This window comes from Polypterus senegalus, chromosome 9 (assembly GCF_016835505.1).
Source record: "Polypterus senegalus isolate Bchr_013 chromosome 9, ASM1683550v1, whole genome shotgun sequence".
In the NCBI taxonomy this organism is placed as follows: Eukaryota; Metazoa; Chordata; class Cladistia; order Polypteriformes; family Polypteridae; genus Polypterus; species Polypterus senegalus.
The window spans coordinates 169091810-169119666 of record NC_053162.1 but is presented as its reverse complement, the minus strand read 5'-3'; the positions used below and the strand labels follow the sequence as shown (position 1 = coordinate 169119666).

The window sequence follows — 27857 nt, the reverse complement described above, 5'->3', positions numbered from 1 at the left end:
AATCAAGTTACGGACCTGTTGAAAGCAAAAAAATATTAAGCTCAGGATAAGTGCAAGTGAATTTCTATAGGGTGTTGTCTCAATCGTGGCATATGGTTATATGAGGTTCAAACAGCTGGGGACATGGACGGAGGAGGCAGACCTATCCCACTAGACAGATCTGAGTAGTATCGATATGTATAATGTTTATCAAAGAAAGGCAGAAATTCAATGACAAGTGCTTTGTATAAGTAAGACAGTAATGTTGATAGAAATCAGTTGCATATCAATCAGAATATAGCAGTACCATTGCTGAATTCTAGCACAGAATCCACTGTCATTAGTTGAAATGATAACAGCAAGAAAGCACCTGAAGATGGATTCACTTTCCACACTCCCTTCTCTGTATGTGGTCCTTGGCCTGTACCTATGGTGCAAATCCCCTGCTTCCTTATACTCGGTAAAATGCAACTCACTTGTCTTCACCAAAGCGATGACCCTTCGCACTCTTCAACTTCTTTCGAGTTATAAACCCTCTGTAGGTGGCCTGGATCTTCACAGCTGCTTTATGTTCTTCAATAGTGAATGTGTGCCGACCCTTTAAAAAAAAGACAAGGCGTGTGACATAGCATTTGAAAATTGTAAGTCTTGTTTACCAAAGCTCAAAGAATAACAGAATGGTGACATGGAAAAAGGAGATGAACAAATTTCACTCCGAGCCTTTAATTCTAAATGGAATCTGAAGAATTTAAATAAAAAAAAAAAAAAACCAGGTAAGTCCAAATATAGAATACATTGGTATCTGCTAACCCATAGTATTAATTACACGCACTTGCACAGTAAAGATTACATTACAAAAAATTGAGAATAATGAATTAATGCTGAAAGTCTACTGGCAAAGTATAATTTCTAAGTTATGTTCATTTATTATTGTTCCTCTAGACATGGTTCCTTTTCCAAAGCAAAGCTTTGTGAATGGCTACCCCTAGTGGAGAATAATAAAAAATAACGCTTAAGATAGTTTTCAAGGTGATAACTCTGAAGGTTGACTTACCAAAAAAAAAAAATAAACCATGACTTGTAATTCAGTTATATATAAATATTAAGGAAGTAAAAATCCATTAATGAGTGTAAATCTTGACTTCATTTTTCATATAACAGGGAATAACAATGAAAAAAATGTCAGGAGAGCTTCATGAAAAACTCCACTCAGAAAGGAATCAAACTTGTACCAGATCGCAGTTTGTGTATATTGTGTCATATGATCGGAGCCACGGCTTCTCTCAATCCAGACCAAAGAGCAAGCTTGTGTCCTTTCCTCCATGTGGACGAAGATTAACAAACATTTTAGGCAGCTGAATCAAACAGAAATCCTTTTGGTCATTTAACTCTTCTGACAGATCGGTGTCTTGCTTTTCTTGAACCCTGTTACATTTATAACAAAACACCAACAGAAACTTGTCATCAGGCACCACAAACTACTGTTGATTGACTGGCAAGTTTTTTCACCCATCACCCATCAATTTTCTTCTCTTGTTTGGCACTTGTGCCTTGCCTTTCCATACACACGGATTTGCTGAAACCCGTGCAACTCAAACCCCCTTACCTCCATGTTTTTGTATTTCATTCAATAAGGCTGCCATCCCCATTCTTTCAAAATGCCATAAAATTGTCAATAGCTGACTGTGCTTCGGGTCCTTTTAAGATAATGTTTTACAATAAAGGCAAAAACTGCACAGAATGTTTAAAGGAGAATAGCAACTATTTTCCTTTATTTTATAATATACACTGTGAGTGGAAAAAAAACACATCAAAATGTTTTTCTTCAACAATAGTCGGCCGATTTTGATCAAATTTGGAACATTGTATAAACTTGTGAGTAATTAATACAACTGTTGTTGGAAAACATATTACATACACTTTGTATCAAACATCAAGTAAATCAGCCGACTATTGTTGAAGATGTGATGAAAAACATTTGGGTGTGTTTTTTTTCCCACTCACAGTGTAGTTATTGTTAAAACATTTGATTCACTCATCACAGTCCACTTTTATCCAGTTTAACAGTGGTTTGTTTTCTAGTTCAGTCCACAAGTCTTCTATATCTATAGGTTTTCATCACAACTAATTTCTTCTTTTAAATTTATCTTATCCTAATTAAACTTGCTCTTATTTCCTAAGTTCTAAAGACTAACAACTTATTATAGTATTATTTACTGAATGAAGCAAGAATTTACTAGCTAGACACACAAGCATTAATTAGTTTTGCTTAAATACTTTGATCTTTTTCACATTCTACTTATTTAAGCTATTATTTTAACAGTAAAATAGCTGTTTTATCGCTCAGTGTTGTTACTATTAAGTGGGTAAACATGTCAGAAAACAATTTAAATGAAAGTGACAAAACAGAGTTAAGCATGTAAAGTTATGGCAAAAAAATAATTACTACATTTTAAACATACTCTTAAGTGTACAATTCCTGAATATCCAAGATTACAGAGAAAACCTTTGAGCATGAGTGAGTATCTTTTGTTCAGTGTTTTCTGGTAAAATGAAATTATTGCTACAAATTACAACCTACGAATTCAAGTTCTTATTTTGGCTTGACAACAGATTGATTTGAGTTTTAGGATAATGAGCTTGGCTAGGAAGTCTAAAGAACATTTAATCTTCTTGTCCTATATTCACCGTTTTTTGTATTTTTCCGTTGTGACGGACAGCCGGGTCCCATGCCCGGCTGGGACGCCCCTGCTGTGTATATTCCGGGGGAGCCACCAAGGACAGCTCAGTACCTCCCCCGGGGCGCTTGGTGGCAGCCTACTTGGCGGACAGTGATTCCCCAACCACCCGCAGGGCTCCATGGGAGATGGAGTCCTCCACAGCCTGGTTGGGGGCTCGGGTGGCCACCAGGGGGAGCTGTATGGACTCCACAGCCCAGCTGCTTGAATTCTCAGCCCCACCCACCCGGGTGGGGTATAAAACGGGCCAGCCACCTCCACTCGAGGCCAGAATCGGGAGGAAGAGGACGAGGTTGCCTGGGAGGAGTGGTGGTGCCAGGAAGCGGTTGGTTTGTGTGAGTTTTGGTGCTTGAACTCTGTTGGGCCTGTGGGACACGGGGAAGACGTGTGCCCACGGCTGAAGAAACAAAAATAAAGCCCTTTGAGTGTGAACACGTGCCTCTGCGTAGTCTGTGCCGGGTCGGGCACTATATAGCGCTTGTTTACACCGTATTCAGCAAAACCGCAGTAAAATGTGGTGAAAATTCATTAGCTATATTGCAGAACTCATATAGAGGTACTTTGAAAAGTTATTCAGCCCCCAAAAACTGTTTCCACATTGTATTGTCCCAGATTCAAACTAATAGTTTATTACAATAAGAACTTTCCTAAGTCCTTTTTTTCAAGTCTTTGATGTACAAAACAGTGTACATCATGAAAAAAACAAAAAAAGCAAACTTATAACCTTTGATCAATTAACTAAAAACAAGAATTGTGAGATTTACAAACTATTCATTCCCTTTGTAAATATAAAGCTAATTACGGATGACCACCCAATATGCTGATGGTCCGTGCCTGGTGGCTCACCTGTTCTTTGATGAATTTATGTCCAATTGTATAGCAGAGATTTTCCACAAAATGAAACAAAAAAAAGACACGAATAGATTCAGGACAGAGGGATATAATTATAGCAAAGTGCAGATTTGGATGAGGGTACAAGACCATCTCAATGGTACTGAACATACCTTACCCCTCAGAGATCAGTGCAGTTCTTAAAACCTGTAGGGGAAGGTGTCTTTAAACAGGGCAATGACCCATAGCACACAACCCAAGCAACAACGGAGTAGCTTAAAATAAAGAAAACTGATATTCTTAAGTGGCTCATTCAGAGTCCTGACCTTAACGTCATTAAGCATTTATAGCAAGACCTAAAAACTGCTGTCCACTGCTTCTCCCCAACTCACCTGGCACAGATTTAACAATTTTGCAAGGAGGAAAGGGTGAATCTTTTTTCATCATGTTATGCAAAGTTAATAAAGACTTATCAAAAAGACAACTTGCTGTAATAGCTTGCAAGATTGTTCAACCAAGTCCTGAAAACGGGTGGTGAATACTTACAAACTGTTGACATTTCAGTTTTTAGAATTTAAATTTTAATTGTTTAAAATGTTTTCTCTTCTTGGACATCAATGAGATAAAGTGCTTGATGTATGAATAAAAATATCAACTGAAATGGATAACAAATATGTTAGGAGAAAACCAGGGCACCCACATGATGTGGACACATTTAAAAAATACACATTTTCTTACTAACAAAACTGACAATCAAACCCAAAACTCTGGCAGCATCACTTACTACTGCATCACTGTATCACTGCAAAACTTGAGAGTATCTTTGTAAATGATGACAACAAACAATTCTTCACCTATTCTGTGTATTTTCATAAAACCATTTAATTAGAAGTAACACAGAAAATATTTTTTTCCCACTCATGTTTAATTTACTCCAGCAACTCTTCCTTAGCCATGGAAATGAAAACTAGTTGTTCAACAAATATATTGTTCTTAAAAACAAATTATAGTAGTTACCTGGAAGGCACGGTTATTGTAGTATCTGTCTTCAATTTTTGCACCCCACTCTGCAGAATCAAATCCAGTTTCTAAAGAAATAGAAAAATGACAGGGCATTTCTGGTTAAAAATATCCAACTCTGAGAAAAAGCTATTTATAACATTTCATTAAACTCATGACATGGATGGAAAAGCCCCTTCACTCCAGCATTGCTAAACCCAGAAGAATACTTGTTTTCTTTTTTTTCCAATCCACAATCTAATTCAGATGCTTAGTTTCTGGGAAAAAAATGTATGAAAGTGGCTACACTCTTTTGTTTAAATGAATTTAATGTTTCCGGTCTTAAGATTTGTTCAAGATGACCTGCAACAAGTAACAGCTAACTCAAAACCTTTCATTTTAATTTTCTTTGCTTTCTTGCTTTTTTCTTGAAGTCATTCTGGTGTGTGTTCAGACCAAAGTGTGTGTATATTTACTTATTTACTCACTTATCTACATATTTATGTACTCTATGTATTTATTTATTTAAAGGGCTTCTATAAAAAGCCAAATTTCCTCCTAGGGACAAATAAAGTTCCATCTATCAATCAATCAATCTGTCTGTCTATCTAGAGTGTTATGGACAGATCATTTCAGCTGAACAACATGCTGCACAGTCCCCTCTCAGTTTTAGATGGAAAGGGAGTGTGTCACATTCCATTGACAGTAGTTTTTAGGTACAGAGCAGCTCCAATTGACAATTTGAGTCAAAAGGCAGAGAATGTGCTCATACAATTGGAAGTGTGTTACCAGCAGTCTATGACTATGGCAGCATTGCTATCTCCATCCCCAACTATAAGACCTACACAAATTTGCCAACAACATCATTAATCACTGGAAAATAACATCAGGCACTGTATGTGCATAAATGCATCATGTATTTTTACTTTTATAATTTTTAATAAATAAAATTGTATTATACAAACAAATAGAGCAATTGCAAAAACACAGCTAAAGTATAAATAAAAACACAAAAGAAAATAATGAATAAAATGAAGCAATTTTAACAGAGTGACGAAATTACAAGTTATACCTCAATCATAAATCACATATTGCACTTTTGAAAAATAAAGGCTTATTCTTGTAAAATGCATATTTGTGAATAAAGCCTTTGCTAAGACAAGTTAATTAAATAATAAATAAAATGACAATCATGTGCTACTTCACTGAGACTAACTTTGATTTTCCTCTGATTAAGTCATTAATTCTTATATTATTGGGGATAAACCAATAATGAAGAGAGTGACAGAATATGACAGGAAAAAAGCATGGAATGCTCAATGGTTTCAATATTACTATTATAAAATTTTCACAAAATATTTTTCTTTAAAATTTACAGTTTGGATTTTTTTTAAAAGAACCTCTTGGATTATTATTGTGGAGGGTGGAATGGTGGTGTACTCGTTAGGCCTGTTGCATGATACATCAACGGTCCTGGTTTTAAATTCTAGCCTTGGAAATGATATGGGTATTGCTCTTATTATTCCTGTATCTGTATGGGTTACCTTCCAGATACTTTGGTTTTCTTTCCATATCTGAAAAGATTCTTGGTTAACTGACATCTTGTGGATGTGTCCATGAAGGTGTTTTTTGGATAGACCCTGGCTGGCCATGAAATTAAACAAGATAAGCGGGTTAAAAATAGATAGATGGACATTATGTGGTTTACAGCTGTATTTAGATAGCAATTTCTATAGAGTTTAATCATGAAAAGTGGATAATTTTAAAGGTGTTTAAAAAAAATTAAAATCAAGGTCCGTAGGAATTTATCATCTTCTTTGACACAGAACCACTGCATCTCCAAATCAAGAAGAACCAGTAAAGGCAGTCTAGGCAAGTAGTTACAATGTTCTCAGGTGCCTGCCTCCTTTGGAAGGTGAAACAGAGCAATGTGCAGTGGGTAAGGACCCAGACCATGTTTGAATTATATTCTTGACTGTCCTATAAGTGTCCAGTAATTCCCTAGGAGCTAGAATAAGTTCCTGAGGTTATGGTCTGATCTGTCCAGCTTTGCACATTTTTACTGTAGCCAGATAACCACAGTGAAAGTCACGATTTCCATATACAACAGGTTGTGTTATCCATCCATCCATTTTTAACCCAATTATCCAGTTCAAGGCCATGAGCCAGCTATTAACCCAGCAACTCTGGAAGCAACTCAGGAACTAATTCTGGACAGGTTGGCAATCAACCCCAGGCTATATTAATGCACACATTCACTCTCTGTTCAATATGTAATTAAAACTTGTTTAACTGGATTTTAAGAATTAAATTGAACCACCCTGTTAATAAACAATAAACAGTGTGCTGTCACCTGGAACATACTTATGAACACCCCAGGTCTTTCCATATTGCCAAAAAGGGCACACTATTAAAATATAGGAGTTCTTGAACTGTTTAATCTGAGAACCCAAAGAATCAGTACCATACTGGGTCCAAACAAGAGGATTATTATAATGATATGAGAGGTATAACTTGACAACAATGGACAGAAAATAATAAACGATAATCATTTTAATTTCAATTCATGCGTATTACTTAAAGAGAAAAGTTGAAAGTAAAAGTATCAGTTAAAAACATTTAAAACGGAATATTTTCTTAAAGTATGGCGTAAATGGTTAGTTTTTTAGGGTGTGGAATGAGGATGTGATGATTACTGAAAGGACTGCACAATTGGTCACTTAATTTAGTCACTTGACTCATGGCATCTGATAAGGAATAAAGTAGATCAAACAGTTCAACATATTCTGCTTTTCATTTAACAATTTAACAAACTTGACTACAAAAGTAACTTCAGTTTTCCTAAAACATGTATGCACTATTTGTACTTTAAATTGTGACAGGATAAAAACCTGATGAACCAGTGGTTCAGTAAACAGAAATTTTTAATTTATCAAACCACTGTAACGCAATGTTACAAGAAGGAATTATTCTTTGCCAAGGCACGTTAAACATAATGCAAAAATTCTTTGCACCACTGCTGCAGTACACATTTAGATTTAAAATATACCGTAACGGGGAACACACGACAAAGAACCCACCAGTTGTTCACTGGAACTGTTTTTACTATACAACATGTTGTATATATCCCAGTCCTAAAACTCTGAAAACCATCACATTTCTGTGTCGTCATCAGTTAATTTCATCTCGACCAAGCAAACGGTGTACTCACTTCACCTGAGTAGCTTATCTGTGTCATTCTCTGGTCTCTCCCACTTTCTTATACGCGTCTTTGCTTGTTGGGCTGACTGTTTTACTCGATGTATGATTGCTGATGGTGTAGTGTGAAAAATTTCTTATATTTAAATGTCATACAAAACGAAAAGCTCTCTGTGAATTGGGTTGCATGGTCCTGGAATTATTTCTAGCCCAATATCTGTTAAAATTCACCTAACGGCACTATGGACCAGACCAATGAAGGGCAGTGTTGACGACAGAGGAAATGGTCTGGGCTGTTGATGTAGTTTTGCCTCTGTTGATGTTCTTCCTCAAAGTTTTGCCGATTACCAACATCATTAATTTGGGTGGTTGGGGCCCCCTTAGCGTTTTGCTGCTCCCGACGTCAAGGGGCAGGGTTCCCACTTGGGGTTTTTACATTTGGGCCGACGCACACAGCGTAAAAACCTTCATACCGCCAAATCACAGACGGTCCAATTTGCCGTGAAAACTGCATGTCTGGCAACCCTGCCTGTGATGCGTTGATAGGGTTATTTCCCATACTACCATAATAATCTATACTAATAGAAGGCAAAGCCCTCACTCACTCACTCACTCACTCATCACTAATTCTCCAACTTCCCGTGTAGGTAGAAGGCTGAAATTTGGCAGGCTCATTCCTTACAGCTTACTTACAAAAGCTGGGCAGGTTTCATTTCGAAATTCTACGCGTAATGGTCATAACTGGAACCTATTTTTCTCCATATACTGTAATGGACGTTAGCTCTATGGCCGTGGGGGGTGGAGCTGCGTGTGACATCATCACGCCTCCCACGTAATCACGTGAACTGACTGTGACCGCAGTACGTAGAAAAGAAGGAAGAACTCCCAAAGAGCGCTGAAGAAAAACGTTGAATACTTTATTCGTGAGATACAAGTTTAATGAGAAGACACGAGGTATAAACGAGACTTTTGGATCACTTTGTAACGGAGTTAAAATTGCTGTAGCGAGAAACTTTTAAGTGCCAGGTCTTAGCTAACATTAAATAAAGCCGTGGACATCGCAACATCACACAAGAGAGCAGCTCACGTGATGCTCACAGTACGAGTTATCAGTTCCATGCATCAAACCTGTTCAAAAAACGCATTACACAGTTGACAAGGTAGGAAAAGAATATGCTCTGAGCTGAGCTCCACAGCTAACGTGGTCTAGCAGAAGCTACTTCATCACGCTGCCACCAAATACTCACAGAAAAATACGCAAGTTAATACACACGCTTTCTCTAGAGTTTCTTCACACTCAATGTATTCCTCGCATCCCCTTTATACCCTCTGATCTCCCATTTCAATTCAGATGCCTCCAATTTCCAGTAAGGCTCTGCTGCGCGATGACAAGTAATATGTCTCAGGAACAGACCCTACAAAACGATGCTATTGATTTCAGGCAAGATTGCTTTTCTCCTGGACAATTATACGTTGCATTCTCAAGAGTGAGCTCACGCTGTTTCGTCATATTACAACCGGAGTGCAGCCAGAAACTTTTAAGTGCCGGGTCTTAGTTAGTATTAAATAAAGCTGTGGACATCGCAACATCACACAAGAGAGCAGCTCACGTAAACTGACTGAACACAGTACGAGTGATCACTTCCATGCATCAAACCTGTTCAAAAAACGCATTACACAATTGACAAGGTGATGGCTTTATATGTCGTTCGTTTATAAAACAGCAGAGAAGCTGTGTAAAGGCTGTTTCACAAAAAACCAGCGGAGCGTCTTATATGAGCAGTCAGTCAGCTAATAAAGGGAATCAATAAATATCTATAATCGTAATAAACGAACAAAAAATAACGTACAAGCCGCGGATTAAATAAAGGAAATGGGTACCTGAACAGTAAAGTAAGTCTCGAATTGCTACACAATAACTACTGTATAAGAATTGTAATAAACAAATAATAAAACAGTACAGAACCGCGAAGCAAGGAAAAATGATGGCCTTATATGGCGTTTGTTTATAAAGCAGCAGAGAAGCTGTGTGAAGGCAGCTACACAAAAAAACAGCAGAGCGCCACACTCTGAATGTATTCCTGGCATCACTGTTATACCCTCTGATCTCCCATTTCAATTGAAATGCCTCCAATTTCCAGTAAGGCTCTGCTTCGCGATGACAAGTAATAAGTCTCAGGGACAGACCCTATAAAAGGTTGCCATTGATTTGAGGCAACATTGCTTTCCTCCTGGACACAACTATACGTTGCATTCTCAAAAGTAATCTCAGTGCACAGCTTGGTCATATTACAACCGGACTGCTGAACTGACAACGTGGTATACAAAGAGATCCTTAACAGATAGTTATTGGTATATTTTCCCTCGTTGCTGTGAAGTGCGGGGATTTTGCTATATACAGTATATATATATATTTATATGTAGATATATATGTATGTATGTATGTTTATATATATATATATGTAGATATGTATATATATGTGGATATGTATATATATATATGTGTGTGTGTATATGTAGATGTGTATATATATGTATGTGTATGTGCGTATATATGTATATTTATCTGTGTGTATGTATGTATGTATATGTATGTGTGTATATATGTTGATCTGTGTATACAGGTATATATGTAGATGTGTATATTTATATATATATATATATATATATATATATATAGCAACACTCATAACAGTGACAAAACAATTACATTGACAATCATGTTACGCTATTTTTAAAATGTTTCCTTTTCTTTTTCATAACTTCTTTAACACACTGCTTCTCCAATGCGAAGCGCGGGTATTTTGCTAGTTAGTATAACAAAAGCGGTGATGGATCCCTTAATAAACCCTACTATTACCCTAGGGTCGGTACCGACCTGTTTTCAAGTTTTAAATGCATAAAAGTACCACATACATTTTGTTTACTGCATCAAGGCTTTTTCTATTTTTCTGAAACTTCCATTTAAACAAAAAAAAAAAAAAAAAGGTAAATTATTTCTCTAATCAGAAATTCACTGCCTGTGGTCTTACCGGGTCGGCCACGACCCAGGGTACAATAAGACAATAAGAGATCATAAAACAATAAATACTGGCCAAACTTAAGTTCCAGTATAAACACACTCTCAGCTCACTCTGGCCCCCACACCCCCCACACAACTCTGTCAGGTAGCAGGCCTCTCCCATCCCCCGAGCTGTAGTCAGGGGCTTATCTCTTCACACCTCCCCCGAGTAAAAAAACAGAGACAGCCCAGACAAAACAGACCCAGACCAGTTCAGTTTGGTGATTGTGACTGGAGAGAAAGCATGTAATTTGCAGAGGTAAAAATGGCCAGATTCACAGCACTCCAAGCTCTGGATCATATCCTAGCTGAAGGACAAGTTACAGAGTGGCACAGCGACACTGATGAGGTGGACTCAGAGGAGGAAGACATTGTGGAGTGTCAGTCAGAAGACACAGACATAGAGTCTGAGGAGGAGATCACCTCTGAAGCAGTTTCCCCACCAGCTGAAGTACTACAGTCCAAGAATGGCAGCATCTCCTGGAGGTTAGTACCACCTGACGAGACTCGCAGGACAACTGGCAGGGCAGCTGCTGAAAATATCATCAGAATGACTCCTGGGGTCACAAGGTTTGCCATAACAAGGATAAGTGACATCAAAACAAGTTTTGAACAGTTCATGCCATCATCGCTGAAAAAAATAATACTTGACATGACAAACCTAGAAGGACAAAAAGTCTACGGAGACACATGGATTGACTTTGATGAAGAATTCCTGGATGCTTATATTGGAATTCTTCTTCTTGCTGGAGTATACCGATCCAGCAATGAGGCCACAGCCAGTCTCTGGGACACAGCAACAGGCAGAAATATTTTTCGGGCCACGATGTCACTGAAGAGCTTCCACATGATCTCGAGAGTCCTCAGGTTTGACAACCGAGACATGAGAGCAAGACGTGACAAGCTTGCTCCCATAAGGGATGTCTGGGAGAGATGGGTGCAGCGCCTGCCTTTGATGTTCAATCCAGGGCCAGAGGTTACCGTGACGAGCGCGTCTTGTGCCTTTCCGGGAAGATGCCCTTTCCGCAATACATGCCCAATAAGCCAGCCAAATATGGGATAAAAATCTGGGCAGCCTGTGATGCAAGAACAAGCTATGCTTGGAACATGCAAATTTACACAGGAAAACCTGAAAGTGGCATCCCTGAGAGGAACCAGGGAAGGCGTGTAGTCCTCGACTTGACAACTGGACTGCGCGGACACAATATTACATGTGACAATTTTTTTACAAGTTTTGATCTTGGACAGGAACTTCTGAGGCGAAAGCTCACCATGGTGGGCACTATCAAAAAAAATAAACCTGAGCTGCCCGCTGAAATTGTGAATTTGAAGAACAGGGCACCACTGTCTTCAAAATTTGCCTTTACAGACACAACCACTATTGTGTCATATTGTCCAAAAAAAAACCGGAGTGTGATACTCATGTCCACACTCCACAAGGACACTGCTGTGTCATCAGCAAAAGAGAAAAGCCCATCATTATTTTGGATTACAATAAAAACAAAGGAGGGGTGGACAACCTGGACAAGCTGACTGCCACCTATACATGCCAGCGCATGACCAGGAGATGTCCAGTGGTATTGTTCTACAATATGCTGGATGTGTCAGCCTACAACGCATTTGTGTTGTGGACCCAAATCCACCAAGGGTGGAATGCAGGGAAGAATCAAAGGCGAAAAATGTTTCTCCAAGAACTAGGGGATTCTCTTATAAAGGGACACATTGAAAAAAGGGAACGGGTCCCCCGAGACCCAGCCGCTGCAGCTGTGGTCAGAGAGCTGCAGACCACGGCAAGCACTCCGTCCACGTCAGCAGGAAGACGAAGAGCTTCAGCACCAGCATCCTTCCCTTTAGCCAGCCCTGCCACAGCCAGCCCTGCCACAGCCACAGACCCAGACCCAGAGAGACTGCCAGATTCCAAAAGAAAGCGCTGTCAGGTCTGCCCAAGCAGCAAGGACAGAAAAACCAATTCCATGTGTGCCAAATGCAAGAAATATATTTGCAAAGAGCACACTAAAAATGTCACTTACTGTCCTACTTGCACATAGTGTAAACATACAGTAGCAATCCTGCTCCTGGAGAGCTACCACCCTACCACCGTACTACTAATTCTATTGGTTTGATTGTTTGTTTGATCTACATTTTGTAATTTATTTTGTATTTTATTTTGTCTTACTTGTTTGGCTTTGTCTTTGTGATTGAATTAAAGTTCAACTTTTGGAAAAAAAATACTTTTTTTGCCTTCTTCTTGAAGTAAATATATATGGGTCAAAACCGACCCTAACACCACAGATGTTACTAATATTAATAATATTGATAGTAATATTATTAAAATAAAAAATTGTAATTTTTTTTTTTACAGTTGTGTTCTAATACCCCTCAGTAATAGTCAGGTAACATATAAACCTTTGATTTATTTGTATAATTCTCCTGAGGTTTATTTTAACCAATTTGTTTGGACTGGGCCGTTTTATTGACATCATACGTCTCATCTTCAGAGGGCCACACCAAAAATTTTAAAACCAAATTTTAAAATCTTTTCATGGATAAGGAAGCCTAACAAGGTAACCAAGAGGTAAGGAAACAAACTGGATGATAAAAAAATGTTTGAGGGTTGAGGGAGGCTGATTTAGGACACGGGTCGGCACCGACCCGCCCAAGATAACAGATGGGTGGAAATGCTAGGATAATAGTAGGGTTAATAAAGAAATCGCGCTTGTTAATTTTACTAAACAATCATGTAACGACCCATCAGAAACAAGTACTGTACCTTACAAAACATTTATTTAATACATTTTCATGATTATCTTGTGGAATACCCTAAAAATCACTGGGACCTGCAGCTTATATAACGAAAATCGTTACTGCAACGCTAGTTTTACCACTACAGTAATAGCAAGCTCACGGCATGGCTCAAGGTTGTTTTTTTGCAAGTGAGCAAATTAAAGAATACATTTGTACTGAATACGCCAACATGATTTGGCATTTTAATAATCAATCGCATGCGCTTTACAAGAAATAAGCGCTGTAACATTTGTATACTCACGTTTGAATTTCGACGAATGTTTTCGCTACTCAAGAACCGTTATCCGTTGCTGCCAAACTCTATACTAGCGTCCGTTTGCGTTTCCTTATAAAAAATATGCTTGGAACATTGGCAGGAAGTGCTTAAATTTCACCTTTGGTGTAGGAAATCTGTAACTGCATTTATTTTTTAATATATAAAACAAACTTCCCTGAGCCTTGAAAACTATGCACAAAACAAATAATAACTGAGACCGCGAGACTGTACGCCCCACGAGATGCCGCCATCACTGAGTGTGACGTCACCGCGACCTCGTCCAGGCATTCCGATGCGCGGGAACTTTCCCGCGAATTCAAACAGTTGATTCTTGAAACTTTTCGAAAAAAATGTCTTTTTTATATATGATACTTTCACCAGCACTGCGCTTTATTGTAACGTAATTGACTGGTCATACACAAAGTCGTTTGAGGACACTAGTGATGGGAAAATGAAGCCTCATGAAGCTTTGAGGCTTTCTTTCTATTTTTGTCGAAAAAGATTCGAAGCGTTGAAGCCTCAACCCCAGTATTAACAGCGACATATGGTGAATAACTGTAGTCAAGGCAATCTCTCAAAAGCGCAAGTGAAGTAGCACTCACTGTTTCAGCCTCAGGTCGCCAGTACAAGCTCAGAAAAGTCTGTGCTCATTTTATTCTGCTAAGGTCCATGTCCATTTATACTATTTAACTTTTGAACGCCGTTTTCCGCTGTTAGTCGCCATCTATCACTAAAGCTCGCCAAATCTCTCTCACTCTCCTCACAACCCAACATTGTTGAACGAGAATGATTCATTTTATACAGTACAGGCTACCTGTTAATATAGCGCCAAAGCTGTCAAACCGACGAAACTTTATCAAACCAATAAAACGCGCCTTGTAACGCACTGATGACGTCCGAAGCTTTAAACGTCGCGTGTCACCTGACAGTGATAGGATTCACTATGCTTCAGATTATACTGACACAAGCTTCGACGCTTCGGTATCATTTTCCCATCTCTAGAGGACACCATGAAGCGAAGAATTATACAGTTTTCGGTATGCTAGTGCCTGATGAATGCGAAAAAAATAAAACTATGTGTGAAATGTGACAAATAAATAACATGAAACGTGAGTATAAATAGTTAGATGTGTGACGAAATCTATATTTTTGTGGCCTTTTCCTTGAAGTATTTATTTAATTGTCTTCATTTCATCCATCCATTTTGCAACCCGCTGAATCCGAACACAGGGTCACGGGGGGCTGCTGAATCCAATCCCAGCTAACACAGGGCATAAGGCAGGAACCAATCCCGGGCAGGGTGCCAACCCACCGCAGGACACACCAAGCACACACTAGGGCCAATTTAGAATCGCCAATCCACCTAGCCTGCATGTTTTTGGACTGTGGGAGGAAACCGGAGCGCCCGGAGTAAAACCCACGCAGACACGGGGAGAACATGCAAACTCCACACAGGGGGAACCTGGGAAGCGAACCCGGGTCTCCTAACTGCGAGGCAGAAGCGCTACCACTTAGCACTTCACACTTGACATGAAATACCCTTTAATGCAGGGGTGCCCAGAGTTTTTCGGCTTGCGAGCTACTTTTAAAATAACCAGGTCGAAATGATCTACCTACATTAAAAAAAAAAAAAAAAATATATATATATATATATATATACAGTTGTGTGAAAAACTATTTGCTCCCTTCCTGATTTCTTATTCTTTTGCATGTTTGTCACACAAAATGTTTCTGATCATCAAACACATTTAACCATCAGTCAAATATAACACAAATAAACACAAAATGCAGTTTTTAAATGATGGTTTTTATTATTTAAGGAGAAAAAAATCCAAACCTACATGGCCCTGTGTGAAAAAGTAATTGCCCCCTGAACCTAATAACTGGTTGGGCCACCATTAGCAGCAATAACTGCAATCAAGCGTTTGCGATAACTTGCAATGAGTCTTTTACAGCGCTCTGGAGGAATTTTGGCCCACTCATCTTTGCAGAATTGTTGTAATTCAGCTTTATTTGAGGGTTTTCTAGCATGAACCGCCTTTTTAAGGTCATGCCATAGCATCTCAATTGGATTCAGGTCAGGACTTTGACTAGGCCACTCCAAAGTCTTCATTTTGTTTTTCTTCAGCCATTCAGAGGTGGATTTGCTGGTGTGTTTTGGGTCATTGTCCTGTTGCAGCACCCAAGATCGCTTCAGCTTGAGTTGACGAACAGATGGCGGACATTCTCCTTCAGGATTTTTTGGTAGACAGTAGAACTCATGGTTCCATCTATCACAGCAAGCCTTCCAGGTCCTGAAGCAGCAAAACAACCCCAGACCATCACACTACCACCACCATATTTTACTGTTGGTATGATGTTCTTTTCTGAAATGCTGTGTTCCTTTTACGCCAGATGTAACGGGACATTTGCCTTCCAAAAAGTTCAACTTTTGTCTCATCAGTCCACAAGGTATTTTCCCAAAAGTCTTGGCAATCATTGAGATGTTTCTTAGCAAAATTGAGACGAGCCCTAATGTTCTTTTTGCTTAACAGTGGTTTGCGTCTTGGAAATCTGCCATGCAGGCCGTTTTGCCCAGTCTCTTTCTTATGGTGGAGTCGTGAACACCGACCTTAATTGAGGCAAGTGAGGCCTGCAGATCTTTAGACGTTGTCCTGGGGTCTTTTGTGACCTCTCGGATGAGTCGTCTCTGTGCTCTTGGGGTAATTTTGGTCGGCCGGCCACTCCTGGGAAGGTTCACCACTGTTCCATGTTTTTGCCATTTGTGGATAATGGCTCTCACTGTGGTTCGCTGGAGTCCCAAAGCTTTAGAAATGGCTTTATAACTTTTACCAGACTGATAGATCTCAATTACTTCTGTTCTCATTTGTTCCTGAATTTCTTTGGATCTTGGCATGATGTCTAGCTTTTGAGGTGCTTTTGGTCTACTTCTCTGTGTCAGGCAGCTCCTATTTAAGTGATTTCTTGATTGAAACAAGTGTGGCAGTAATCAGGTCTGGGGGTGGCTACGGAAATTGAACTCAGGTGTGATACACCACAGTTAGGTTATTTTTTACAAGGGGCAATTACTTTTCACACAGGGCCATGTAGGTTTGGACTTTTTTCTCCCTAAATAATAAAACCATCATTTAAAACTGCATTTTGTGTTTACTTGTGTTATATTTGACTAATGGTTAAATGTGTTTGATGATCAGAAACATTTTGTGTGACAAACATGCAAAAGAATAAGAAATCAGGAAGGGGGCAAATAGTTTTTCACACCACTGTATATATATATATACTGAGTATATGTTGTTGTACCTTGCATAACTGAATAACCTTTATAGCACAATAATAATTCAATACATTTATGGTCACTACAGTATTTGGATTTAATAATCGTCATGTGGGAAAAGGCTGACTTGCATAAATAAGTAGAGCCGAATAATGCAGTCAATGAGCTTTTGAATTGAGCCAAGTGAAAAATGACGGCTTTTCGATTAACTGCGATTTTAGTTCCCTCTCCTTTCTCTTTCTCAGATCGCTTTTTGGAAGGTCGTCAGTTTCGTAGTTTTTATGAACAGTTCGAAAATGCCTTTCCACATTTTCCTTCTTTGGAAGAGCAATCATAGATTGACAGATCAGACAAACGCACTTTGATTGTGACATTGTGAGAAAAAATCCTCTTCCAATTCCACATCCAGCCCATACCCTCCCCCAAACAATTTTTTAAATCCCTTCTTTAGTCGATATAAATTGGAAAGCTAACTAGATCACAGCCAGAGTTTTGCAGTAGCTCGATCGTGAGTGTAGGATGGCAGGTGTGTTAGAAGAGAAGAGATCTCAAACTGACCGACCTGTATGTCAATCAAGTGGCAAATGCCATAAGGGAGGATATATGATAGACTAACATTTAAAAAAAAAAATTCTTATTTTTTTGAATGAAACGCAATCAACTTGCACTACCTTTGCGATCTACTGGTCGATTGCGATCGACGCATTGGACACCCCTGCTCTAATGGAAGCTGTCACTTTGACCCATCAAATTTGGGAGGGCGGGCACCAGCGAATAATTGGGTAGACCGGATGTAAACATTCGGCCGTTGCAAAGTTTCATAAAAATGCTCATTTGGGTTAAAATGAAGCAGTGAAGAAGTTATACATTTGTATAGTTTTGAATGCATGTTTTAAATGTTTTGTTGGTTTTAAGATATTTTTTTTTCAAAAATAATATTATTTTGCCTGTTGTTTCGAGGCTTTACTGTATCATAAGAGTACTGTCATATGATCTCTTAATTGCAATATGTGTATTAATCAGGATTAAGTGCATCAAATCATGCCTTGTAACGATATAGACAGGAGGCACAGCACCAATGTATTATCCCTTGCCTCAATCATTATTTTATGTGCCAACCCTGGTGGGTGTTCCTCCTCATGCCCAAAGCCAGTGATGGCAAACCTTTTGGACTTGGCATGTAAAAAGTTCTGAAAATGCCTAACTTGACTCTGCTGGTGTGTTGCCCCTGCTAAACAAAAGAGAGAAAATTCAGTGACTTACAATAGAGAAAATGATATGCGCACTGACAACTGGGCATAAAATAGTACACTAAAAATTACTCTACTTTTAATGTAATTGAACTGAAAAAAATATGGAACGCATTGCATTTGATTTGACCTCAATTAATGACTTTTTTGTTGCTGAGTTTTAATAGATAAGTCTGAAATTGAAGGTCTGTACTTTGTGCACTTCAAGCCCAAGTTTAGCAGCACTAACTTCATCTGTCAGTCGGTTTCTTTTGCACTGAGAATAAGGTCTTGCAAAAGTATAACATGGAAAATAAACTAGTTTTAGGAGGGATTAAGAGAGAAATGTAAAAAAAGCACATGCTTAGAAATGCAGACTACTTTCCCTTTGAAGAAGTGTAACCATGGAGAGAAAGCAATGTCAGTACTTCCCTTTGCAGACTTTTAATGAGACAGTATATCAAAATAGTTTTTGAGAGGAATAACTTCATAACTTCTGCAGCAGTGTTATTTATGGAAGCATTGAAATGCACAATGAAAAAGAATTATGGGATGACCCTTACCATGTACATATCCCATATGTATGTGAAAAGATCACAAACATAGTACATAGATGTTGAACTGTCTTCTGGCACAAAATAATTCAATGTACTTCACACAAGCAACGAATGTAAAAGCTAACTTCACACAAATGCAGATAGTGCGCTTATTTTGGAGACAGCTGTTGCAGATATTGCACATGCTTCCGGTGCAGTGGTTAGAAGTCAACTGAAGTGTGTGGCTGCTGTGATGACAGATGATGTGCTGATTTGGATTGTGAGAATCAGTTTTAAGCTCTGGGTGGTGCAGGGTCTTATATTTCTTACATTTTTGTTCATTCAGTATCTTTGGTAACTCGGGACTTAGTGAACACTGGCGTGTCACCCAAAATGTTGTGGCGTGACACCTCTGACCTGTGTATCATAGGTTCGCCATCATTGCCCAAAACCCAACTCTAAATTGGCAACCATTGAATTTATTGGTTGTATACATGAATGGCCACGGCTTTCTGCCGTTTGTTTCCTGCCTTGTGACTAATGCAGGGCTACCTCAATGACCCTAAATTGGATTAAGAGGGTTAGGGAAAGATAATGATGATGATAGTGATGGTTCCATTCAAAAGTAAAGATACTCGGCTTAGTTCTAATGAGCTCCTATAACACTGACCTTGTCTCTTTTTCACCAGCATTTTAAAGTAGAGTGCCGCAAAGGTTGGGATATCTGCCGGCTGTTCCCGGAGGATTTCCCTGGTCAGTCCTTCGAGGACATTTCCAAATCCTTGTGGAACTCGCAGGTTGGTATTTGACAAGGGCACAGCCATGGTTTGAGTCTGCAGGACTCAAGATTTCTACAAGACAATAAAAACAAGTGTTAAGGCTGAAATAAAACAAATAAACAGACTGACTTAAAGTAAGACTTGATGACTGGTGGTAGAAACAAGGTAAGAGCCAACTACCCAGTGAGACTGAAGTCAGACTCCTGGTAGTAAATTAAAACTGAAAGAACATTTTGACACCATCAGATACAAAAGCAGATGGACAAAAGCCCAACCTAAATAAATACATTCACTCTCTTAAAATTGTTTTTTTAATTCTGCCTCAACTGGGTTCCTCCTTGTTGATAATATAGTTGTTGGTTTATAAAATGACCAATGATTGATGACTGATTAACTCCAATGTATAGTGAGTTACAATAGTCACACCGAGAAGAGTTCAAAATCATGCATAGAAAGAAAGGGACATTAGCCAGTGCCCTGAGCTGACAGAAACTGGCTTTAACAAAGGAGTTAATTTGTTTATCACATTCAAGGCCATTATCAAAAATCACACCAAGGGTTTACAGTAGGTTGTCAAGGGGCCAAGATTATTTCTGTAGCACAAGTAAGATCAGAAGGTCCAAAACACACAATCTGTTTTTTTTTTTTTGTTAACTAGACTAAGAAAATTTTGTGACATCCATGTTTTAATATCTTCCAATCATTCCAAAAACATTTAAGAGAATTTATTTTAATCTGTTTCAGTGGAAAATATATCTTTTCATCATCTGCGTACCAATGGTCAAGGTGTAAACCAGCTGTGGATGAGATCACAGCATCACAAAGTACTCTCACACATTCATCAGGTCAGTTTGGAGTTCTCACATAAAACCCACAATGGCACATATAAATTAATGTACTCATGATTTAAACAGTCACTAGGCCAAAAATCAAACCCTGGTCCTTGAACCCCCGTGGCCCAGTGTGGCCAATGCTACACTGTGTGCTTAAATAAATACACATATGACTAAGTGTTTAACTCTTTGCTCTAGTAGTGTCTTGCCAACCCTCAAAACATGAATAAGAGAACTTTTTGTGTGTGGTTAAGGACATACAGTGCTCAAAATAAATGATAAATAAAGCAAGATGCTCTGCTCTAAGACATTGTACGTATTTCACAGACTACTGTTGATTATTACTGTTACTTAGCATCAGGTACCTCAATACTGTTTTTGTTTTATTCAACAGTATGTTGGCTTTAGAGACAAATAATTTCTCATTTCTATGTCGTGGACTACTGATCAGATATTTATTGCTGCTATATCAGATTTTGTTTGGCACAGGAGCTAGAAATATTGAATCACATCTCAGAGGACCTGAATTCAGGCCTAGACTCCGGAGTATCAGTTTGTACAGCACATTCTCCATTATTGGGTAATTCATTTTAACCCAGTTAGTTCAACTACCCAGGAATAACAGAAAAAAAGCAGATACTGTAGTCTGTTTAAATTTTATACCTCTGAACCCTCCCTGATGCTTACTGACGTCTAACCAAATTTATACACATTTCCAAAGATAAGAAACTCTGAGGTTGAGGAAACAATTTCCTTTAATTTAGAAAAACAGATTGTATTGTGTTTGTTCTGACACATTCTGAAAACATTCATGTTAAGTTTACTAGGGACTATAAGATGATCTAATCTATGTTTATGCATGAGCGTGCCCTGCAGTGGATTTGGGCTTGTAGTTACAATACACTCTCAAAGATGGCACCAGGCTCAGCCTACTGTGAGAAAATGTTGGAAAGATTTAGGGCATGCTGGAGAGATTACACCTTTCAGTTGGCTATTGAGTGAAGTGCAATCATGAGGCGCAGGAGACTGTTTTTAAGGAGCCTTGTCTTTTCAGTCCATCATACCACTATCACTACCATTTTAAAAGTGTAGAGTGCAGCATTTTAGCTTAACAAGGGTGGCTTCTCAGTCCTGCGAAAGGCTGCTGGTAAACTGCCAGAACAGTCCCAAAACATTTTGCATGAACAGCATTAGAGATATTTATATACCATCTTAATCCGATGTGCAAGCAATTTGACATTCCTACTTTTTCTGTCATGCCCAAATGTGTCTTATATACGACAGGAGGCACTGTAACCTAGTGTTAAAGTTTCAGACTTAACCTCATCAGATCACAAAGCTAAAGACCCTTCTAGTTTCAATTGTGACTCTTCGCAAACGAATACCTCTGTGTATTGTTGTAGCATACGATTGAGCATTTTTATATAGAGCTCTTTACATATTGCAAGACTCAGATCACCTAACATACACCACACTTTGAAGAATACGAATTATTTTCCTCCAGTAAAACAGTTAAACAAAAAAATCACCAGAAACGTGTGCCACGTTTTATGATCTACCGATTGCGCAACATTGTGCAAATGAAATGTGAATGTATATAATGGGTTTTTCAAATGAGTCGTTCTCGGTCCCATTATTTATGTAATTATTTAAATAAATAACGAATCCTGTGGTGAGCACCGCTAGATCTGCTTACAGTTAATCAGCGTAATCTATTTCTCTCCTAGGCTGACACACTGGTACTTATTTCAGTTTAGATGAGGCATCATTTGTAATTTAATACCAGAATTGTGTTTATACAATTCAATGCGAACTTTTACAAATTGCATTAGGTTCAAGTATATCAGGTTTGACCTACAGATCCTCAAGTATATCAGGTTTGACCTACAGATCCTCTATTAGTTTTCCAGCTTCTTTTCTTTCGGTTATGAAGTAATACACAGAATTTTGGGTTTTATATGCGCTCACTTCTCAACCTTCAAACTGACTTCTTGCGATAATGAAGCCTATTTCCACGCGAGAAAAGGGCCAGGAATATCACATCTTAAACCCGCAGTGGCATATCACACAGTTAATGAAAGGATGCCCCAACGAGAATTCGTATCTTTCAATAAAGTAGCTGTATGCGTATTATCCTCGGATGTCCCGATTATGACAGTGGACTTGGGTTTATGAGCTCCGCGTCAATGCTCCGTGAACTCATCCATAATGCCCCGTTCATTATTTGCACAAATTAGCTGTCGAAGGCTCCAGTTCAGGTGGAAAGTAATGTAACGTTTTGAGCTACTGTAGACTACAACACGCCTGTCCTGCTGAATATGTCTTACTCCTCAGTCCTACATACGCACAACGTGAATTGGTCGCCTAACACAATCTGGCATTGCAAAGATACAAAAAACACAAGAGAATACAGAAGCCCTTCCCATCAGTGGCACAGAGAAAACGTACTATTTAAATGTCTAGCTTCGAGAGTGGCTTCCTTTCTTTAAAATTGATCCTGAAATTCGCTACTCCGCAGTAACTGACAATTGCGCTTCAATATTTAACTTAATCACACAAAAATGTTATAAATAGTAAACTTTTTTGCTGTGTACAAATCAGTTTACTTTTTACAACTTTTTAAAGTTGATAACACGCTAAAATATGTAATGTCTCCACTACAGGTTCAGATACATAGAGTAACCTGTTTTAAGTAAATTTTATAACTAAATTGGTGCTGCTTCTTCAGGTTAGAATCTCCTCCTTGGTCGCTTTCTCCGTCTCTCCTTATTCGTGTGTTGTTTTCACGTTCCTTCCTTGTGTACCCGGATTATTCTTCAGGTGTAACGAATTTCTTCCCTCACCCAAAACAAATACATTGGTTTTCTTTGCAATTTCAAATTGACAATGTGCCGAAGTGACACCTGTAACTGACTTATGCCCTATCACTTGTTGCTTCCCCTAAAGCTGGCAGCTATGACGAGACAGGCCGTCGCAGTGTGACTGAATCAGATTAGGAGAGATTAATAGTAATATACTTCACAGCAATCTTTATTCAAATTTAGCGCCTTAAAGGACAACTACTAGGAAGGGGTTTAATAGTAAATCCGCGAGTCTCAGTGTTTATTAAACGCGACATTAATACACTATATACATACACTACTACGTGACATATATACAACATACAATCTTCTTGTACCTCTAGATTATGATTATTCATATGGCTTCGGGCAGCGAAGACTAAAAGCAAGATTTTGTTTTATCAACCCTTTAATGGCAAATGATCACTGTATAGGCTACTTTATATCCGGCACTTTACAAAGAAAATGACATAATGCATATTAGATTTATAGCAAGTAGAAATGTGTCACATTACATTTTCTATATTTGTATAATAATCGTTCTTTATTCTATACCATGTCTTGCATCGATGATTTATATTTCCGTCAACTATTTCTTTATAGCTCCTTTCATCGCAGCACTGCCACAAAACGACTGTTGGAACAACAGATAACAGATATTTTTCTGCAAAATGTCACACATGCTGAACGCAACTAAAAAGTTATGTTATACATACAGTGCCTTAAAATCAAAAAGTACTACAACACTTATTATGTAGTTTTATACCCAAGTTTATATTTTCATTTACAAAATGATGTGTTTCTTTTTGGACTCGAAATACATCTTACCTCTTTTGCTCTGAAACGTCTGCGTCTGAGATAGTTTACTTTAGATTTGTTTTTTTCCGTTTTTCGTCTAACCCAGAGCATTCAATGTGGTGATAACGCTTTCTGTTTTCAGGGCAATTCAACGTTTCGCTGAACTATCAGGTCGCACAACTTGTTGTCTGAGTCCAGTGTTGCCTTGACAACCTTTCTAGCACGCACGCTCGCTCCATGTACGGATACGGTTAGCAAGCCCTTCCTTTTTCCGTGAACGTGCAGGCTCATTCATTACGTGTACGCGCTGAGGGAGGAGCGCAGAGTCTGAGGAAGTTGATAATTTAGGGCCGACAAGCGCTCTTTTTCTGTATTTACTGAGTAAATGCCGGGGATTGGCGACAGGGTTGTTTCTTGCTTTTGATCCCTTTGTTGTAGTGGTGGGCATCCGTAAGTCATGACCTTCTATTTGAAAATGAAGATAAATAAAATAAACGAACAGAAAATTGCGTACAGCATTTATCGTACAGTAATAATCAATGAACGTGAACTGTTTTTCCCTATACTGTTTTTTTTTTATATTTGACATTTTTTTTGTTTTATATCCCCTGCATAAATGGAACGTCAGTTAAGTTTATTTAGTCATTCCCTTTCCATCCAATATCCGTAACTTTCGAGGACGAATGAGAATCCATCGGTACTACATATAGTAGGTATTTAAACGGGATTACCATATTGCTACGTAATCTGAAGGTGACATGTAGATTAACGAAATGTTACTCAGCAACGTTACCGTAATATTAAAATGCAATTTTTTTAATTAATTCCCAGAATGTTATCAGGGACGTTATTGAACTTTTGAAGTACTTGCTGTGTGTAGGTTTGGGGGCTGCCAGGTTTCTGAAGCAATCATTTGTGCTTTGCTACTTGGGCAGGGATGAGCCCAACAACCCTGTGAATCTGTGCTAGACGAATCAGAGCTAGAAAATAATTATTATTTTTATTGACCTGAAATTCTGAACATACAAATTGTTGTTCCTCTGCATCTTCATCCAAAACCACTTGAATATTTGAGCTGGGATTCTTTCCTCTTACCTGAACAAAAATAGCAAAAACCTTAATGTAATATTGTAAAAAAAAATATGTAAAAACTCAAAATCATAAAACCCATTACTTGTAAAATGAAGGATAATAATATCAGAGGTTTTAATGTTATTAATAAAAAGAGAACTGTTATGATAGTACAGCAATTTAAATATAGTTTGTACTTTTCAAGCAGTTTGATCTCTTAAAATACATGTTAGTTTATCCAGTAGCCAACAGGGATTCAAATGGTAATGTTAATGTTTTGTAAGCTGTTTGTCATCATAATTTCTAATTCCTTCTTTCAAATGCATGACACGACACGTTAAAATGATTACAATTCACAGCAGATTGGCTACAACATTACTTCCTCAAAGCACGGACAAATCCCGTACAGCATTTTTATTTATGAACTAATTCCAGTATTAAAAGTGGTCATAAAGAAAGTCACACAGGATTTTTTTTCTGCTTCACTTAACATATGGACAGATTACCTTAATGTGAGCTTTCCTGTTTTGTATTGCAGGGCCATCTTCAGTTATGGGGGAGTATTTTGGGCAAAGTTAAACAAATAAATAAATCAACAGGTCACAGCAAAAACAAAAGCAAGCTTTAGTGAAATGCAAATCAGTGAGCCCAGTTTGTAGGACAGGGGACGTTGGAGGTCACCAGTGGTAGCCTGATCCTTTTTGAATTTAATGTTTTTCTCCCATTGAAGTCAGATGCTTGTTGTACTATCCAGGGTATGCCTGAAGTCACCTATTAATTTACTACACCCCTTCTATTGCCAGCTTATTTTCTTCTCACTCTGATATACAAAACCAAGAACAAACGAGAGCAGTCAGAGTCAAAGAGAAAGCAAGAGTGGCAGCTAGGGAAGTGTGAGAGGAAGCACTGATTACTTCTGAAGGAAGAGATGAGATTACCAGCTGGCAAATTTCAGGGGAATTACTGGTGAACCCTTTAGAGGATGAAAATAATGACTGCATTTACTTGCATTTAATCAGCAAGCATCTAAGGGCAGTATATTGGCACAGTGGTAGCACTGCTGCTGCCTTGCATCAGTGAGATCAGGGTTCATGTCCCGGGGACTGTGTCTATTAAGTTTGCACATTCTTCCTATGTCCATGTGGGTTTCCTCCAGCTGCTATGAGTGTTGAGAATTTTGATCAAGGATCAATGCGCTGCATTATTAGTTTTTGTGCTCTTAGCTATGAAAATTCTAGGCCTGAAACAACTTTAAAAGGACACCATTTATTTTGTTAAGAAAGGCTTCTTGCCTGCCTGTCCTTCTTACTTGCTTTTCTTTAAATTTCTGCAAGTCACGCTGTGAGAAAAAGTCGTCATGCTCTCTTTGGAAGCAAGCAGGCAAACTTTGTTTTGAGAAATGAAGGTGCTGAGCTTCTTACTGACAGAACACTAAACAAACTGCATGCAAAGCTTTTGCCTGTGTGAGTAAAGGGCAAGCTCTCTAGCTAGCGCCTAAAACATATAAGCAATTAAATGACATTTAGAAGCATTAGGGCTCATCAAGACCTTAAGCAATACAATGTATTATGAAAAAGATACATTAGCACCTATTAGTTAGCTTAAAGAAGCAATTGTTAAAGGCTTGTCTTTTTCCTTCTTTATCTCAAGCATGATGCGCCGTGTCAACGTTGTTCGCAGCTTGGTCCTCCATCAGTGAAGCTGTGTGCTGCCATTCACTGGCACAGTTGTCTATTATGTTAGCCTTAGCCTTACAGGATGCTAGTGCAACAAGTAATCATTTATTGAATTATTAATTAGGCAGTCCAGTTTTCATATATGGGTCCTTTTGATCCCAACGTAATTGTTAAGAATTGACTGAATATTTAAGAATTGATTAACTGAAAGGCCATCAATCTTTAACAGCTCAGGATTAGGCCATGAGAATGAAGGGATGGGTAATAAGGTGATTCTCAAACTGTTCTGACAGCAAAAATACTGTTATTAGAAGGTTTATCAAGAAGAAGACTAATATGGGGATGTCTTCAGGGGCAAGAATATTGTTATGAGAAGGTCTGGAACAGCAGGTGATTGTTATGGGTAAAGATGTTGAGTGGGGAAAACATCACGGGAAGCTCTATACAGTAGATGTTGGGAAACTATTCTGGAAGGGGGGAATTTTGTGAAAAGAATTGTAATATATTCAGGGCTCTCTGGACACTTGGGGCTCATTTCATGAATTGAGACAGGCTTTATGTGCTCTGCAATTGTTTTCTGTGCTGTCATGTAAAGACTTTCTGAAGACTCTGCTTGTTTTTTCTGAGATTTTTCTCCACAACATGAGTTCATCCCATAGTATAAAGAAATACAATTTAGTTGGATTGCCAGTGCTAGATTGGCCCCTGATATATATGTGTGTGTGTTTACCCTGCAGTGGGGCTGGTGCCTTTACCAGGGGTTGTTCCTGGCACAGGCTCCAGTGTGGCAAGAAAATGGATGGACTAACGATCCATCTAACTACAGTATGTGACTGTCTTACATCTAGTGCCTTTCACATATTTTTACGGTGCAGGTTTCCTGATGTATGAAATGAATTTGAACACAAGTGTTGTCAGAGTCCGGTGACACAGTGGTAACGCTGCTGCCTCGTA

General features: G+C 38.6%; 1 protein-coding gene across 2 annotated transcripts in view; it reads right to left on the bottom strand.

The window, feature by feature from the left end:
• Positions 1–25269, bottom strand: part of LOC120535959 (midasin-like) — a 114416-nt gene extending 89147 nt beyond the window's left edge. The window contains exons 1-4 of one of the 2 annotated variants that reach the window (XM_039764191.1): positions 25165–25269; positions 19577–19757; positions 4566–4636; positions 456–577 (exon numbers count right to left, since the gene is read on the bottom strand). In XM_039764191.1, coding sequence (XP_039620125.1) covers positions 456–577; positions 4566–4636; positions 19577–19730 — 347 coding nt within the window. In that variant the 5' untranslated portion in view covers positions 19731–19757; positions 25165–25269. Of the gene's footprint in view, positions 1–455; positions 578–4565; positions 4637–19576; positions 19758–24186; positions 24354–25164 lie in introns of those variants that run through there. The other variant, XM_039764190.1, reaches the window with a different exon arrangement.
• Positions 25270–27857: the final 2588 nt, after the last annotated feature.